General features: G+C 47.8%; 2 protein-coding genes across 7 annotated transcripts in view; one reads left to right on the forward strand and one right to left on the reverse strand.

Annotated features, from left to right (window-relative positions):
- LOC144120650 (peptidylprolyl isomerase domain and WD repeat-containing protein 1) lies at positions 1 to 4,682 on the reverse strand. The gene is made up of 2 exons (XM_077653273.1): positions 2,983 to 4,682; positions 1 to 364 (listed from the first exon to the last, which is right to left on the reverse strand). Exons 1-2 carry the CDS (start codon positions 4,652 to 4,654, stop codon positions 189 to 191), a joined length of 1,848 nt encoding a protein of 615 aa, XP_077509399.1. The 5' UTR covers positions 4,655 to 4,682; the 3' UTR covers positions 1 to 188.
- Positions 4,683 to 4,863: 181 nt separating this feature from the next.
- Positions 4,864 to 17,847, forward strand: part of LOC144120647 (uncharacterized) — a 48,555-nt gene continuing 35,571 nt past the window's right edge. For 5 of the 6 annotated variants that reach the window (XM_077653264.1, XM_077653266.1, XM_077653267.1 and 2 more), the window contains exons 1-4: positions 4,880 to 5,215; positions 12,100 to 12,406; positions 14,751 to 15,122; positions 15,815 to 15,999. In XM_077653264.1, coding sequence (XP_077509390.1) covers positions 5,167 to 5,215; positions 12,100 to 12,406; positions 14,751 to 15,122; positions 15,815 to 15,999 — 913 coding nt within the window. In that variant the 5' untranslated portion in view covers positions 4,880 to 5,166. Of the gene's footprint in view, positions 5,216 to 12,099; positions 12,407 to 14,750; positions 15,123 to 15,814; positions 16,000 to 17,847 lie in introns of all 6 variants that reach the window. The other variant, XM_077653265.1, reaches the window with a different exon arrangement.

A 17,847-nucleotide genomic window follows, 5' to 3' on the forward strand; every position in this document is an offset into this window, starting at 1 on the left:
CATTGAAAAAGGTGCAGTTTAATCGGGCCACTTCTCAAGGTTGAATGCAATTCCATTTTCAGTTACGTGTGCACCATAACGGTTCAACCTCAATTTAATGAATATGTACAAAGTATAGTCGATGATGACAACATGCGGTGATGAACCGCTGAGAATGAAAGTGTGCAACACACTACTATAATGGTGTGTCACCGCAAGGTGATGCTGATGATGCGCACATCATCATATGGCTTGTCAGTCTTGGGGCTGGTTCGTACAGTGCTGATGTTCTGGACGACCTCCATGCCACGGGTGACTCTGCCAAACACGGTGTGCTTGTTGTCCAACCATGGAGCAGGGATTACCGTGATGAAAAACTGCGAGCCTGCAATCGGAATGCTTGCATTACACGATGATGCATATGTTATCTCACAAGGCAGTAACAATTAATACTGGTTTGGTATTATGGGGTTTAAAGTCACAAAGTGACTCAGGCTATAAGGGGTAGTGGATATTTCCGGATAATTTCGACCACCTGGGGTTTTTTAACATTCACTGACATTGCACTCTACACGAGCCTCTAGCATTTCACCTCCACTGAAATGTGACCGCCAAGGCAGGGATTGAACCCATGTCTTTTAGGTCAGCAGCCGAGCACCAACAAGTACTGTTGATATATAGGCTAGGTGGCACCACACTGCATTTCATACACGGTGCAATAAGAAATGAACATTAGAGTGTCCGCAGATAGGATATGATTTTTCTATGACATGAAATTTCACTGACACTAACATGTGCTTTCAGCTCCAAAAACATATAGGATGCCAGATCCGTGAAAAATCGTATTGTACTCATGCACCCTCGGCACGAACCCTGAAGTTAGCAGGTGCATTGCATGGGCCACACATACGAGTGCTCAGTGTGCATAACAGTACTGACTTCGTCAGGGCTGACAATCCCACACACTTCTGGTGCTGACAGCACTTATTTATCAGAGATACAGTATTTGGGAGGCTTAAGCCAAGACGCTGCAAGACCTACTAAATTTTTCACCAAGTACTTTGTCGCAGTAGTGTAACAGTAATGGTTTTGCGTTAGACATGCAGCGATCTGCTACTAAATGTGACATCACAAAAAATACACAGTAAAGTAGTATTCCTGCAAGAGGTCTCAACAAAGAGGAGCTAGGAGATTTAAGCACTCAAATGTTTTGTTCCAAAAGTCTGCGTTAAGAAATCTCCTTAGAAAGCCTAGGGCAATGTCTGGAGGACCTAAGCTTGTGAAATGAGACGTTAAAGTATGGTTTTACACGGGTACATAGAGAGAAGCTTTAAAGGAAGCACCGAAATAGCGATTCCAAATAGGCAAATTCACCGTGAAAGCCTCACGCACTGCTGCAGCTCTCTAAAAGGGTCCGAAGGCTTTCTAAATACTAACAGTGGTAAAAAACTGAAATAGTTTTGTTCACCCCTGCAATTGTTCTAACATGCTAATACACAAGGGGAAGACTCATAGGCGTGTTGCCAATTCAATCCATTCTGTTTACCAAACAGATGTACAGATATATAAAAGGGGACGTGGCTTTCAACACCAACTTACCAAATTTTTTCTGCACATTAGTAATATTTTCGAACTTGAACGCACCAAATTTCAGCATTATATCTGGAGAACTTTTTTATACGAATTTTTTCTCTTGTACACCTTGTGAAACACTTGCAGACTAACTGTGGTAGAAGACTGGTTCAACATTCACTGCATTTCTGAGTGCATGCTACGCGTGACGACATTGTTAAAAATTTTTTTTTCCACAAGAATTTTTTTTTTTCATTTTTAACAAAGCAGTTGGTACAAACATGTCTAAACTGTAAACATGATGTCATACCAAAAATTACAGTTCATCAAAATGGAAAAATCAAGAATGTCGCTGCATAGAGTGAAGTTCTGTGAGTGCAACAGAACAAACGGGGTCAAAATAGACAAAACCATTGTGAAGAAATCTGCTGCACAAAGTGCACTTCTAGTCAGAAAACTAGAAATGGGGAAAATGGTTTTTCAAACAATTACCTGGCATGCAATCCAACCGCAGTGCACGAAACAATTTTTTTAGAGTGCTCCTCGGTGGATTTCAGCTATGAAACTTCGGTACGGCATAGAAAATGAATGAGGCATAGGAGCGGATACAATGCTCTAAAAAAAAAAAGTTTTTTTGGCCATTTATCACGATTTGAAAACTGTGTTTCCCTTAAAGAAAAATACCTGGGAAATGTGATTGCTGTCACGAAGCTTTGAAATACAAGAGTGCACACAGCATTTTGCGGCTCGAGATCCATTACTTAACAATTATAAAGTTTTTAATTGGTTTTCAAATACAGAGAAAGTATTTGCATACTAAGAAGAACATTAGTTAAAGCAGCCTTAATGAGGTAGCTTAATCTGGAGCAAACATGCCTAAGAATAAACGCCCTCGCTCTTTGTGCTACTTCCTGCCTGCCTGCCTACTGCTGCACAATTCTTCTACAACTGGCTCTGCTGCGTGATCCAACTTCCAGCTTTCTAGTCCATACTTGCTGGCCACGCTAAGCCCGCTGTTTTTCTTGTTTTTTTCACAAGACCGGTATTACATTCTGTGTTGCTCTAATCAAAATTGAATTCTGAGAAAGTGCTCCTGTCATGTCATCTTCCTTTGAGCTACTTTCATCATAGATAAGAACAAATGCCACAGACAAATGCATTGCATTGCACTGTAATTAAGTTGGTTTGCATCTGCAGTGCATATATTGCGGTTGCAAGACAACATGCAAGGACGCTACTAGGGCGACACTTAGTGGCATAATATGAAACATGGTGTGCACTAATGTGCAACAGATTGTGGCTTGTATACGCTGAGAAGATGGCTGTGGACACCACTGGCAACATTAAGCTAGGGACGTGAAACATTTTACTTCTTGATCTGTGAAGTGAAGAGAAATGGTAACTATGCATGGAAGCGCACACACTGCTCACCATTAGTGTTTGGTCCTGCATTGGCCATGCTCAACGTGTACGGCCTGTCATGCTTGAGGGTTGAATGAAACTCATCCTCAAAGTTGTCACCCCAGATGGACTCGCCGCCTGTGCCCGTGCCTGTAGGGTCACCCGTCTGCACCATGAAACCCTTGATGACCCTGTGGAAGATGTGCCCGTTGTAGTATCCGTCCTTGGCGTGGACACAAAAGTTTTCTGTCGTCCGGGGGCACTCCTTGGTGAAAAGCTGGAGGTGGATGTCGCCCATGGAGGTGTGGATGATCGCCGTCGGGAAGAGCCGCTGCTGGGCCGAAGACTCGGTCGCCGACAAGATGTCCTCCTTTGAGGGCCGCTCGTTGAAGACGTCTCGCTCCTCCGTCTTGCCCTCGTCGGGCTCCCGCCGGGAGAACAGGTAGAAGCGGTTCTTGCGGAACGCCGTGCAGACCAGCATGGGGTCGGCCTGCAGCGCCTGCAGGGTAGGATTGTCGGAGGCGTGCGTCTCCATCGAGGTGATGTGCTTCTCGGCCCCAGGCACACCCTGGTACAGTGCGACGTGCAGGGGCCTGATGTTGTCGTTCTTGCCCAGCAGGCGTGAGCAGACGGTGGTGCGAAGGTTGACGACCTTGATTCCAAGCAGCGTGGCGTACACCAGGAAGTGGCCCGTGTCGTCGTAAGTCAGGTTGCAGTAGTGAAACGCCTCGGACTTCTCGAGGTCGCGGTCTCCTGCCATGCGCCGACCGAACTCCATGTCGGGCAGCTGCTGCTGCATCTGCTGCAGCTCCGACAGCCGCTGCAGGCTCTCGTCCAGGACCAACGTGAGCTTCCCCGTGAGGAAACGGAACACGCGCACCTTGCGGTCCGTGGCGATGGTGGCGAAGTGCATGCCGTCCGGTGAGAAGCACAGGCCCGTCGGATATGACTTGGCCTTGACGAATTCGTACAAATCCGTGTCCAGCTTGGAATCAAATTTGGCACATTTAGGGAACCTGTAGTCGCCTCTCTGGCCCGTCCAGTATTCTAGGATGCCCTTCTTGTCTACAGAGACGACAGTCTCCAGCTTGGCGTTGTATCTAAGCACTGAGAGTGGGGCCTTGTGAAGAGACTCGACGGAGTGCAGAGGCTTCTCGTCTCCCTTACCGTCATAGACGTAGATCTTTCCCGTATCGGCGTCCGAGACAGCAACTGCCGCGATCGCATCCCCTGAGCCATATATCCACTCGCATCGGCCAGGCACGTAAGGCAACTTCATCATATTGATCAGATCAAAGTTGATAACGTCGAACACCTTGAGCGACTTGTCGTTGGACACCGAGCACAAGAACAGACCCGTGGAATTAGTAGCAACATCTTGCACATTACCGAGGTGAGTCCGAAAGTGTTTCACAAATTCTATACCGTCTTCGGTTTTCTTCCAGAACTTCAGGTGACCGTCGCAGCTAGCCGTGATCACGAATTCCGTCTTGGTGACGATCACATGTGTAACGATGTCTCGGTGCATGTAGCTTTTTTCGTACGCCTCCGCACATGGCAAATTGTCAAGATAGACGTGCTCGAAAGGAAGATATTTAGCTTTTTTCGGCTTCGCCGCTTCGGACGGCAGCGGCCCGATGACATCGTCTCCCGAGTTTTCATCCACCGACTCACCGTCGTCAAGTTTCCTTTTTTCCGCCATTTTAACGCACGTCGCTTCTCTTTCTCATGAACCCCTCATCCTTTTATTCACTGCTAAAAGTTCAGCACTAAAGCTTTTACATTAGTTCCTTTTTCTGACACACGTTATTGAAACCAGAAATATTTCTTATGTGCTTTATTTTTTTTTTGTAACGTGCGCCTTTTCTTTGGGGTGAGCCTCTAGCGGCGAGTGCATTTAATCAGGAGCGCACATGCGGCGAGCTTTATTCCATCTGTGCCTGTGAGGTCAGCAGCATCCGGGACCTCGTCTGCCTCGACATTTCTATTTTTGCGTCAGTTGGAAATTTTGTGTGCTTTTCTTTGTTGTGTCTTTTAGTGATGATTCGTGTGTAGTCCCTGTAACCTGCACGAGGTTACTGTACAGTGTATATAGCCGACTTAAAGCCCCTGTAAATACGAACGGCACCCTCGCGTCAGACATTTAATTCAACACGGAGCGAAGACCGTTGCGTGCGGACAGCTACGACTGCAAGCTTCTTTCGGCGCTGCGAGATGGCCATGGTTCAGCGTGACGGCAGCGGCGAAGAGGCTTTGAACAACGGTAAGCGACGGGCCGCTGCCAATCTCAGCGGCGCGAGTTTGCGTTGTCAACCCCGTTCGCGTACGCAGCGCTTGCGTAGACGGGCCCACGCTGGGTCGGGGCGCCCGCGGCGGCGAGCCACTTTGTTGCTTTCGGCGTTACATCAGGTGACTGCACGGGGGGGGTGTCGCGGAACCCCTCGGCACCCGCGGCCGGGTTGTTTGCAGTGCACACTCGTCGACCGGGCCGCTGGTGTGCCGGCCGAACGGGCCCCGGTTTCGTCTTTTATTCTGGGCTGACAGTACGCATGCCCGACAGACAGCCGGAGCGGCGGGCCTAGCCAAGCAGCAAAACACAACAGAGCAGCAGCAGCGGTGCAGAGCGAAAATGTCAACTCCGGATGGAGCGGCGGCCGCCGCCAGCATCCCTCGGCCTGTTGTTTTCTCGGCACAGTTTCGGGCGCATTCGATGACACAGTTATCAGGCTAAGCGCGCTGCGGCTCCAAGTCCTTTTGTGTATGTGCGTGCGGCAGGAGGGGCGAAGAGAGGCAGCCCTGTTTAGCTTCCTTTCCAACACCACCGTCCCGCTCCAAAGAGAGACCGAAAGAAAAATAAAAGGCGACGACAACCGGTGTTGTGTTGCGTGCCTAGTAGGTTCGTGGGCGGTCGCGACTACCCGAAACGTTATTTCCTTTTCTCGTAGCAGAAGAAGCCCTTGGCGGGAGGAACCTCGGTTCGCTCTCCTTTCGGTTCAAAAAGGGATGCGAGGTTGCGCACCTCTTCTTTTTCAAGAGCGTCAAGAGCTAATGCTCTTGCAGCGTGTACGGCCCGTTCTCGGAGTCATACTCGCTGGGTCGTCGTCGGTGTGTCAGTTTTCGAACTGCAGTTCTGCTGCGCCCCCGTGCAACTATGCGAACCGCTTTGCGCGGCGTCTGTCGCAGGCAACTTTCGGCCTTCTCCCACCCTTCCGGGTTTGCGTGTCACCGTCCTGGTCGTCACTCCGTTACGGAGCATTAAATTCGCGTTCTGTCGAAACAAAAAAAAAAAGTGCCCGCTACCACCACCATCGTCTTATCTGTCTGCTTCGTTCTTTCCTTCCCTGCCGTCTGCCGCGGATGCGGAGCGACCGCTGCGACGTCACTGCTACTGTGGCGAAATGACTGGCCTTGTTTTTAATCCGACTGTGCGGCGTCGCGCTCGATGAGCGATAGATCTTGAGCGGCTTTTTGTTCTATTTTTCGTTGCTATGTTTGTCTCTCGTTACTTTTCATCCTTACCGTGGCAGACGAGGTTCGCGGTTATCGTGAAAGGAAAAGCTTTCGGTGCGTGGCTCGGTGTCTCGCGGTTTCGAGAAGTTCTCGCCTTTTAAGAGCTACAGCCGTGAGCCCCTGCTCGGCGGTTAAACGCAGCCTCAGCCTTTACGGCGCGCCTTTCGTGTGCGGCGTTGCCTCTCGTGCTTTTCGTTTCGCTTTGGCACTGCGCTCTCAGCGCTGTGCCATTGTGCGGGAACTGCTTTTTTTTCTTTTCGTATATATGCAGCTGGATCGGGCCTTAAGGATATGGAACTGACAGATGTTGTATGCGAGCGTCATTAGCTTTCCTCCGGTTGTCGTTGCCAAAGGTGAATTATGTGATCGCTTGTTGATGTTGGTAGTGGTTTCGCGTTTTACCATGCCACCTCATAACACCACCGTAAATCGCATGTAATTGCGGCACCGTGCGCTTTTGTCCAGCATCTTTTGCGTGCTCTGTACTTAGGAATTTTTCTGGCTTGTTACTAACGGAAGATTTGATTTAATTTTCTTGTCCATTCTTGTTTGTCTATTTAGGCTACCGTGAGGCCTTGGGGTATGTTTTAGGCCAAGAAATGAGTGCCATACAGATATGGTAAAAGTAATTTCAATTTTTGCCGGTATGCTTTGGCTAAATTGTATCCTATAAGCACATGGGGATCAAGTCTGTTCTAGCCATTTGATGAGAAGGAAACATGAATGAATCTTTGAACCAACCATCCTCATGACATGAGAATGGTTGGTTTGAATGCTCGTCCAGGAGGTTGCATGTGCTTTTCTGGATCCAGTCTTACTTTTATATATCTTGTGGAGGGATTTCCTGTTTGCCATCTTCTTTGTATGCAAAGACAGTGATACAAAGACCTGGCCCCTTTTGGACAGCAGTGTCATAGATTGATTTTTGACAAAAAAAAATAGACCTACTCCAGCTTCTTAGATTGCTGGGCTCCATACTCAACTGAGATTTAATTTGCTCCTTTTTGTTCTGTTTGAGCAAGAGCTATTTTGCAGTGTCTTTTGTGTGTAACGGTCTGTTTGGTAGCGATTGTTATATTGGGCAAATTACTTCGTTTCCAGATCACTTTTTGATGAAAGCTTGTATCTGTTCATTGCGGAAATATTGTGTAGGTTATGTGCGGAAATATTGTGTAGGTTATGTTATTTTCTCAGGAGACTAGGTATAAAGTGGTTGTTCCTTCATCACTGTTGCTTTTGTCCGAGTGAGCTTGAATGGTTGTCGCAGGCTAGAACTTAGTAAAATGTTGGAAGGCAGCATGGTTTCACACCATTGTCCGTACTTTTCCATCAACCTTAAGCATGTTTGGATCCCACTGAATGTGTTTGCCCAGTTTAGCCAACTATATTTATCAAGTGTTTATCAATTCTGGATGTTTGTGAGTATCCCACTAGAATAGATTGTTAAAATAAAATGTTTAATTTTCATGTTTAAAGAACGGTAAAATAAAGCTGTGCTTTTAATGGCTATGATATTCAGCAAGACGTCTCTCACTTTTTTTATGCTCCGCTGTACGTTCAGCTTTTTGTAGTGCTATGCTACTGGATCAGCAATCTGGGCTGTCAGGTAGAAGGCAGATTTAACCTGATTTTTGTGCTGTTACATTGAGGTGGAGAAACTGGGAAATCTTGGGAATTTACCTGAAAAAAAAGGGAAACTGGAAGCGCGTGACGACCGTGCTTTGCAAAGCGCTGCTGCCGACAGCCGGAGATAATGGGCAGCACAAGGTGCATGCACGGATAATGTAGCCTGCCGGGCTGATAGCGCATGCGCCTTTACTGTCACTTCTCGCCGGCTGTCGGCAGTAGCATTTCACGATGCCCGGTGGTCACGCGCTGCCAGTTTCCCTCTTAAGTGAGAAAGGGGCTGTACGCCGGTATGCTACTAAGTGCTAAGAGTATCTTGTTCATGGTTTTTCTCGTTTTGAAGGTGACTTGCAGATTCGTATGGTGCATTTAGCATGCACACGTTTGGTTACTTTATTCAATTTAGTTCGTCTCATTTTTGGTGTGAGCGCTCTGTATACCTAATTTTGCAATGTTTACCATGTCCTCTACTTCTTGGGGGTATAACTATATTTAACAAAGCTGCCTATATTCAGTTTCATACATAGCAGGCAACGCTGCAGAGGCTGCGGAAGTAGTGCATCTGTGCAACCAGATTACTCTACCGCATATGATTCGTTCTTCTCAGAACTTCTGTGAGCATTGGGACGAAAGCAGAGAGAGAGAAACCGAAGTTGTAGCGTTGAAAATCGCTGTCGAAGCTGTGAGCGCTCAATGTTCGGGCCCTCTGGATAGAATTTTCTGAGTGTGAATTTTTTGAACACGGACTGAGTAAGAGCGATTCGCCCTACGAACCGCATATCATATTGCCACATGTTTTTCTTGTGTCTCGAAGTCTGAGTTGCAGGACGAAATTCTGGCAAGAGGTAAAGCTGAAGTCCAGAAGGTGCCAGCCATGTCACTTTTTCGCGATGTCACAGTTTGTCGCATGTCGCAGTGCTTGTGTTCCCTTTGGTTGCATGGCAAACTACTTCTTGGGTGCTGACTTAGTCTGCGTGGACAGATGTGCTTGGCAGCGTTTCCTGCTATATATTAAATGGAGTATACACATCAAGTGAAGGTAGAGAAGCAAAGTGGCATTTCGATTCGGGGCAATGAGTCAATGTCCTTTTTGGTAATCTTGTTGAGCCTTTGATAGTCGACGCAAAATCTGAACGTCCCGTCCTTCTTGGTGACCAGCACAACTGGCGAAGCCCATGGTCTTGTAGACGGCTGTATGATGTCATCCTGTAGCATTTCGGCAACCTGCAGCCGTATCGCCTAATGTTCTTTTGCCGACACTCGATAGGGGTGTTGACTGCTAAGCCTTCTACTGTCAACTATTATGTGATGCTTCGATATTGCCTGACCTTAGAAGTGGTGGCAGAGCAGTCATGGAAAGAGTGAAGGATGGCTTTCAGGCATCGTTGCTGATTAGGGTTCACTTCGGGATTCAAGTCAGCCTTAACTGTTCGAGTAGTGCTTCCGGAGGGGTGTCCTTGAATGCGGAAAATGCGGAGTGGGAGATGGGCTCTCTTATTTCATTCAGAGGCGATGGCTATATTTTTTGGCAAATGGTGGTATTCAGTGAAGTTCGTGACGAGAAGCTGAGTTGCCGTTGGATATGCATGGGTTGTCGCACTCCGCTGTAACAGACAAGCTGACATGTGGTGGTAGGGGGACGAGCGAAAAACTGACTCGCGAAAAACTGGCCTGGTCGGCTCAGCGTCATCGGCTGTGGCGCATGAGATGGAGAATGTCCAGAGTTCGCGGAGGTTGATGATAGCATCATATTCTCGAAGAAAATAGAGACCAAGGATCAGGTCCTTGGATCACTGAGCCAACACAGCAAAGTAGCCAGTGAAGATTATACCGCGAATCTCAAGGCTGTGCAACGCAGCCTTGCGGTGCAGACTCAAGACTGGTTCACATGAAAACGAATGAGCAATTGCACGGTGCGTCGCAGCGAAAATTTAAAACTTGTTGGAGCCTCGCCGCTCACCGTGGCGACGACCGTGGCGAGGTTTTTGCTCGGCGGCGGCAGGATTCGCTAGAGTTTTTCGCTTGCATGCGAAACAGGCTTCAGAGCGACGTCACCACACGGCCGCCAGCTGTCGGCATTTTTGTTCCGTGCCAGGATGTCTGGACTTTTTTCAAGGCTGTAGCAGGAGCATGATTTAACAGAGAAAGTGGCGCCGGTGTCCTTGAGGGCAGTTGCATGGTGGTTGGCAGCGAAGACTGGTATTTTGGCAGCAACGGGCTCACTTTCTGGAACATGTGCCATGGAAGGGGTTGGATTTGAGGGCTGTGGTGTTCGTCAAAATGGGGAGTCGAGCAGAGTCTGTGCTTTGGCCATCAGAAGGTGACCGGAGTGTGGGGTTGAAGCATCAAGTCAGCGAGCGGAAGATGTTCGAAATGCGGATTGATGGTGGCCCTACCCCCAGAGGTTGCTGTCCTCGCTTTTCCCGGCGCAGACTATAGGACTGCCAGCGGAACGACTGGTGACCTGAGGAAAAGAACTGACAGGGTGACGGCGACCTGTATTGGCTTTGTAGTGAGGGTGCAGGGGGACGTTGGTTGTCAGGTGCCGGTCGATGTCGCGGGGTCATTTTCCATAGCGTGGCAGAACGATACAGGCACTGGTGCAGTATGTGGATGGTTTTACTGCAATGGAAGCGTAGGGACCGGTTATTGGACGTGTGCCTTCCTGGTCGTGCATGGTCGTGCATCAGGGAGAGCAGGCGAATTGGGTAATAGTTGATGCGGTGCGGGAGGAGCAGGGTGCTGATGCAGAGCAGCGTAGGACTTTGCTGTACGTCATGACATGCAGCGCAGGTAGAAGCTGGGGAGATGGCATTGGCTGCACTGCTCAATCTACTTTGCCATGAACGACATCAGAGATGGCTCAGACACACGGGTGTTGCTCGACAGGGTGAAGCTTCTTCAGTGCATTCATTTTTTGATCAGTCCTATAAGATCACATTGACTGTATGGAGTCTCGTTCTGCTTCTCCTCCTTGACAGCCGGTGTCACTTGTCTAACATAAGCAACACATTTTTTTTTTTTTTTTTTCAAATGAGGCCAGTCTGCTTGACTTGCAGGCACCGCTAGTCATTTTCCTCACTGTGCAACCTGTACAGAGTGATGCCTCAAAGTGCGGTTATTGGTTACCAGAAACCCCATTGTAGCATGTTTGTGTGTGTGATTACTGGAGCATTCATGCATGTAGAGAGTGATGGGCAAAGATACCTTAAAAAGTTCCAATGTCAGCTGTTCGGAAGAGATGGTACCACAGTTGTATTAGTGCCATGCTTGCTGGGTTACCCTCTGCCATAGGGTTTGCCAATGCTGGTAACAGCATTGCCTAGCAGCAGATTCATTACCACTCCCCCACATGGCTGTTGCTGTCAATTGTAGTGGGCTCGCAGCATACTGTGCCCTGTAGCAGCAGCTATTCAGGGGTTCTCTCCGTGGTAAATGGCAGTGGTATTTGTGTTGTGCTCTGGAGCGGGTGTACTTTATGGAACTTGCCCTTTGCAGTATGTGAGGAAGGTGTGTCTACACACTGCGCGTTGCCTTGGGAGCAGGTGGTGAGATACGGCAAAGCATGGCAGAGCTGTGGCTGTCGCTTTTCGACCCCTGACAAGGGATTAACTGCTTTGTTCGCTCCTCTGGCTGTCAGTGGCTTGCAACTGCAGGTTGAAAGCTTGCTGTGCAAGGAGCTTCTCCGTGTGCTGGAGTTACCCTATGTTTATATGTTCTGCTGGCTTGAGTGGGGCTGGTTGCCTGCAGTACATTTGGGCTCATCAAAAATTGGTCACTAGCTTTGTGAGGTGTTAAATTTTTTGAATGTTTTGCAATTAGTTCATTCTTTCGTTTTTGGTATGTCTTTTGCAAGACACTGCTGTTACGTAGCTGTTACATATTAGCTCCTGACACAGGGTTCACTTGAAAATGTCACTTCATTCTTGTCATTGTCTTCACATTTGATATCACAACTACGTGGTTCTGGTGCTACATAAGGTTTGTCTGCATGTTTTGTTACTCATGCAGGAGATGGCAAGGAGGAGGTTGTGGAAGAGGAGGAAGAACCCAAGGGAGTTACTGTGACACAGGATGCAGCAGTAGTGACAACGCCGCCAGTTATGGAGGAAGGTGACGGCAGTAGCAACAGCAGCAACTGCAGCAGCTCTGGCGAAAGCAAGACTAGTACCAGCGAAGAAACATCAGCAGAAGTAGAGGGGGATGACGCTGCGAAGGAGGCCGGCCCACCACGGCACCAGTACTCCAAAGCAGAGCTGCTCAAGCTGCGAAATGGTGACCACAAGCGGCCCACCTGCCTAGACCCGGCTTACAACAAGTGAGCTCCATGGGGACCCTCTACCTGTTGTCCCATTGCCGCAGTGTGAAAGCGGTGTTCCTAAGAGACTAGTACATGTCTCTGCAAGCACAACCACTGTGTATTGAAAATTGAATTGGTTTTCAGGGAAAGGAAATTGCACAGCAGTATCTGTCTGGCATCTTGGTGGACACCTAAACTGCACTGTAAGAGAAGGGATAAAGGAGGGACTGAGAGAATAAATGAAGAGGTGTGTAGTGGAATTTTGACCACCTGGGAATCTTGCACTGACATTGCAAAGCACAGGGGCACCTTGGGCGCCTTAGCCTTTTGCCTCCATTGAAATGGCGTTTCCGTTCAGATGGTTCGAACCCTGGTACTCCTGGATCAGTAGCCAAGCGCCCTAACCACTGAGCCACCACGGCGGGTACCACTGTCTATTAGTTTCAACTTTCAAGACATCCACTTGTCTTGCAGTAATCAGCACTAAAACCTGATTATCGGTGCTTGTCTTTAGCTCCAACTTGAAAATTTTGTTTAGCCCATCTCATTTTAAACCTAAAGTAGTGCGATGTTTGTTCACATTTTCATCTGTACTGCTATTTGCTTAATGTGTAATACGTAAAAATCTAGGCGGTAAACGTGGTTGTTAGCACTGGTGTTTACATTCTTTTCTTGTCTTGTCAGTGTTGCTACTGTGCTGTAGTCCTTGGTATGCTAAGTATTACCTGTATACTAGAGATCCAGAAACCAAAAGTAGCCGTACATTCAAGTACTGTGTGGCTAGATCGTTTTGGGACGTGACATTCAGGTAGACATGCTTAAAAATGGGTATCAAAGTGAAAGCCTTGCTTCTGACAAGTTGCCAGATCCTTCTTTCACATTTCAAGCATTTCATTGCAGTATAAAAAACGTTGTACACTCCTTGCTTCCTTTCATGATCTCTTGCTGTGCAACTCTGTTGAGGAAGTGCAAGGTACTGTTCTGAGCTGTTTGGCATTAACAAAGTTGTCACAAGTATGAAGAAAAAGACTGCAACATTGAAGTAGGACTGTCAGAAGCACACTTCCATTAGTTGTGAGGGCTGTTTTGGTTTTTGAAGGAAAAAACTCTTGCTACTGCTGTTGGTCTATGTCTAAGTTCAAAGCTGTGGTAATGTGTACAGAAATCTGTGGCTCCTAGATAAGGTTGGAATGGAGTAAAGTTGACTGTAGTAAAATTTCCATGGGACTGAATTCAGTAGCAGAGAATGTGAAGGACATAGTAGGACAGCACAGTTTACTTCAAACTGGAATTAATAAAAACAATGGCTGTCAGTATGTACAGTGTCTGCTTATTTGCAGGAAAGTGAGGGCCTATACTGTTTTCCAAGTGATGCATGCATGGAACCAGTGTTCAGAAGTGATCAGTCCGTGGATGAATTGAGTCTTTGGGGAACATGAATGGGTCCACAGTAGCTCCTGCATTGAGCTTTCTTTGATGGGCTGTGAGAATTTGAGGGTAAATACTAGGAATATGTGCTGTGCAAAATGCAGGGTTTAAATTGGGTATGTATGCAAAATGACCTTGGTTGTTTTAAATGCATGGTACTTGAATTTATGAATTCATGCGCTGTGCTAGTGGTCCTGTATAGTGCACTGATTTGACAGGGCTGCTTTTCACCATGGAATCAGGCTTATATAGGGCGCACATTCTTGTGGCAGAGTTTTGTTTTGTTTATTCAATTTTGTACTTTACTGGTTGAGCCAATCCTATCTTAGTGCAAAGCCAATTTGCCGCTGCCTGCATTGTTGCTTGGAGAGCTGATGGCTTTATCACATTTGCTTCAACACGTCCCGCTGGTAAACTTCGCTTCCAGGTTGTATGCAATGTCCTCACAGCCGAGATCTGTAGATATTTCTGGCTGGTGTTTTTTGGCCAAAACAAAGAAAGCTCCTGGTTTAGGCTTCAGCTTCAACCATAGCAGTGGCAGTTGTAAGAGTCCTTTCTGTTCATTTTTTGATTCAGCTGTAGTGTCGCTACAGTGGTGCCGAACTACATTGCCTTCCCCTATTTTGCCCCCAAGCCATGATACATACATTTATCTTTTGTGATATGGCACAGTCCTTGATGGCCTGGGTCGACTATTGCTGCAGTAGTCAACTTGCATGTTGCAAAAGGGCAAAAATTTTTTTTTTGCACATGAATTTCTTTTCTTCCAACAGTGCTAGATTAGAAAGTTTGAAAAATGGAGATGTCATTTTAGAAAATTTCACCTTTTGACTTGTGCATTAGCAGGTCTTGCATTGTAAGCCATGAAATTGCTGTGTCCAGGCTGTTTTAAGGTAAAAAATTTTCTCATTCCTTGTCTTTGTCTACTTTGCAGCCTGTCGGGCATGTGGGACCCTGAGCGCTGGTTCTTGGGCAAGCGGCGAGGTGGCTCGGTGTCTCCATCAGAGGAGACTGCTGCCACGCAGTCGACAGTGGGCGGCGCTACTGCAGCCCCTTCTTCGACAGGAGGAAGTCAGCAGCAGCGGAGCAAGCGGGAGCGGCTGGACTCCGAGGGCGGGGCAGGCGAGCCCTTGGTTGGGGGGGTTGCTAAGCGACGCAGCACTGACCCCAAGGAGCGGCTGGCACGGGAGGAGCGCGACGACCTGGTGCTGAGCCCGCAGAGGCGCAGCTTCGGCACGGGCTGCCACGTTAGCCAGCCGCCCTCCCGGTCATCTTCGGAGGCCAGCACCAAGGATGACCAGCAAGGGTAGGTGCAACAGGGGCTGCAGCAAGGAAGGGTCATGTCTGATATTTGAGCAAGGTAGCATTGCAAATGTGTTGAGTGGCTCAGATCTAATGACATGCTAACATCTGGATCCACATTCAGACTTCAATCACCCAAGGCACTTGAAGTGTTCACTGACTGTGTCCAACAGTGGGAAGAGGTTGCGGACTCAGTTGCAACAAAAAGTGCAGTGGTGCAGTCATTCACTTTGTAGATAACTGTGTAAATCGCGTCACTGTTATGTAAACCACTTTTTGCACTAAAAGCAGAACACTCTAAATTAAAAATGCTAATACGTACTGTTAAGAGTTCCATGTGAGGAGTATATCCGTTGCGTGCTACATGTGCTACGAATGCTTGTGAAGCACGTCGATGGGGCTGCTTGAGTATGCACAAATGGGTCTGTTCTGTGATAGCTGCAATTGCTGAAGCGTAGTGTGGGCAGCTTGTATTGTGTGATGTTAAATGGATCCAGTGGACACAGATTTCTTCCTCTTGGTGACTACATTCTTTTGTGATCTGGCACTTTTCACAGCATTAACAGGTTTCCTCTGCTCCACAAGTGTTCCTGGTGATGTGTGCCCAACTTGTGGTTGGAGGATAGCTATACAGGCTGTGGATAATAAACTGAGGGTTTTCTGCGAGTACAGAGTTCCTCCATCATCCTTATGCAGGCTGCTGCACAGCAGGGAACCCCCCAGCCGACGTATTGGTAGTGGCCGGATCTTGAGAGACCAGCGCGATTGGGACCGCGACAACAGAGAGTATGGTTATGGTGGAGGGCGGCGATTCGACGATGCCGGTCATTCGACCAGCGGAGGACATTCCAACCGCTTTGGCAACGATCGGCGTAGCAGGGGTGAGCACTCCGGCTACATTTCATTTACCGCCTTTGCTGTTACTGCTGGAAACTTTGTGTCCTTGATGCAACCAGATGATTGCTCCCTGAAATTTTTCGTGAGCTTTTTCATGGTTATTCAAGACTCGTTTTTTTTGAGGAATTCGTTATATGGCAGTTAGTTACATCCAGGTTTAACTGTACAGTTGCAACGAAAAAAAAAAGGGTGAGAAAAAATACGGAGTGGGTAGCGGTGGAAGGGAGAAAGGCGAAGCGTGAGGTGGAAAGTGGAGGGGGAGGGTATGGCAGGGACAGGAAAGTGGTGTCACGCTCAATCTGCGCTAGCTGTTGCATAATTGCATTCTAAACGCGTTCACGGAAACAAGTCATGCTTGGAACGCACACCGCAACCACCTGCGCTAAAGCAACTACAATGGATGCAGTAGCAGGCAGATAACCCCTCCGTTTAAGGTGGCAAACATTGGAGTGCTCTTGAAAAACTACGTGCAGCCTTGCTTAAGTGAGGCAGAGATTGTGGGTCCCTTTGTTGTTGCTCGGGAGCATGGGTGATTATGTTGGAATTGTCGTAAGAGCTGCCGCAAAACTGCTACTCACAACTTGAGTTTTCCATGAATCTGCAGTTGTGTCATCAACCAGCACATGCGTGTGCATCTATAGAGGCTGTTTGTGGAGTCCACACAGTTCGCCATGGGAGCTGGCACACGCTGCTCTGAATATGTGCTGGCCATGCGCCTCTTGACTTGCTTCAAATGAAGACACGTCCTTCATGGTTTAAGCATTCCTCCTTGAAGCAGTGAGACAAGGAGCAGCAAATGTGGGAGAGGATTGTCACAAGAAAACCACCATGCGTGAAAGAGAAATGATTTTAATTCTTTCCAAAGGACATGTATGACACATTTTGAGCCTGCCGCCAAAAATTAGTCTGTGCTTCTGGACAAGCCGTGCCATCTAGTTTGCTTCTAAACACAGTCTTTGATTTGTTTTTTTCATTTTCTAACACAAGGAGGCAACATGAAAAATGGAACATTGACTGAACATAGGCCGCTGGTCGCTGAACATGGTGTCTGTATCGCCACACACTCCTCAAAGGTGAAAAGCAAATAAGGAAAAGTTTGAATGGTCAGACTTCAGTTTCGATTGCGGGACTTCGTCTCAGAGGCCCGGGGCATTAGCGCAAGTTCGCACGCGTTTAGTTTTACCGTTCTCGTTGTATTTTATGTAGTGCGTTTGAATTGTAAACGATGAGTGATTTTATTTCGCGCTTTAGGATGGGAAGCGATGCGAACCTGTTGTCCCCAACGTGTGTCGAACATGGTTGCTGTTGACTTTCCGTCAACATCTGTCGATTGATGTAATGCACGCATTTGTCTGGAGTGGGGAAATGAATTGGATTAAAAATTACAGCTGTTTGCTTGCAGGTTGCGAGTGATCAACCATATGGTTCAGCAATAGCTGGGTAACAAAATGTCGGCACTCATGATGGCTTAATGATTGTACGGTTGCAACATAGCCTATGGTTACAGTGGTGAGTTTATGGTGCAAGAAATGTGTGAACAAGGCTGCCGCGGTGGCTCAGTAGTTACGGTGCTTGGCTGCCGACTCAAGTTCGATCCCGGCCGCGGCTGTCTCATTTTAGTGGAGGCGAAATGCTAGAGGCCTGTATACTGTGCGAGGTTGGTGCACGTTGAAGAACCCCAGGTGGTCAAAATTATCCGGAGCCCTCCACCACGGTGTCCCTCATAGCGTGAGTCGCTTTGGGACGTTAAACCCCACACATCAAACCAATGTGTGGACAGGAACGTGATCTTATTGCTCAGCTCGTTTGTGGGCAGCGTCCCGGTAGTGATC

Source organism: Amblyomma americanum, chromosome 2 (assembly GCF_052857255.1).
Source record: "Amblyomma americanum isolate KBUSLIRL-KWMA chromosome 2, ASM5285725v1, whole genome shotgun sequence".
NCBI lineage: Eukaryota > Metazoa > Arthropoda > Arachnida > Ixodida > Ixodidae > Amblyomma > Amblyomma americanum.

Coding starts and splice junctions, on each gene's coding strand:
- LOC144120650 (XM_077653273.1), bottom strand. CDS start 4,654: ATGGCGGAAAAAAGGAAACTTGACGACGGTGAGTCGGTGGATGAAAAC. Junction 365..2,982: donor TGCAGGACCAAACACTAATG/GTGAGCAGTGTG, acceptor TTCCGATTGCAG/GCTCGCAGTTTTTCATCACG.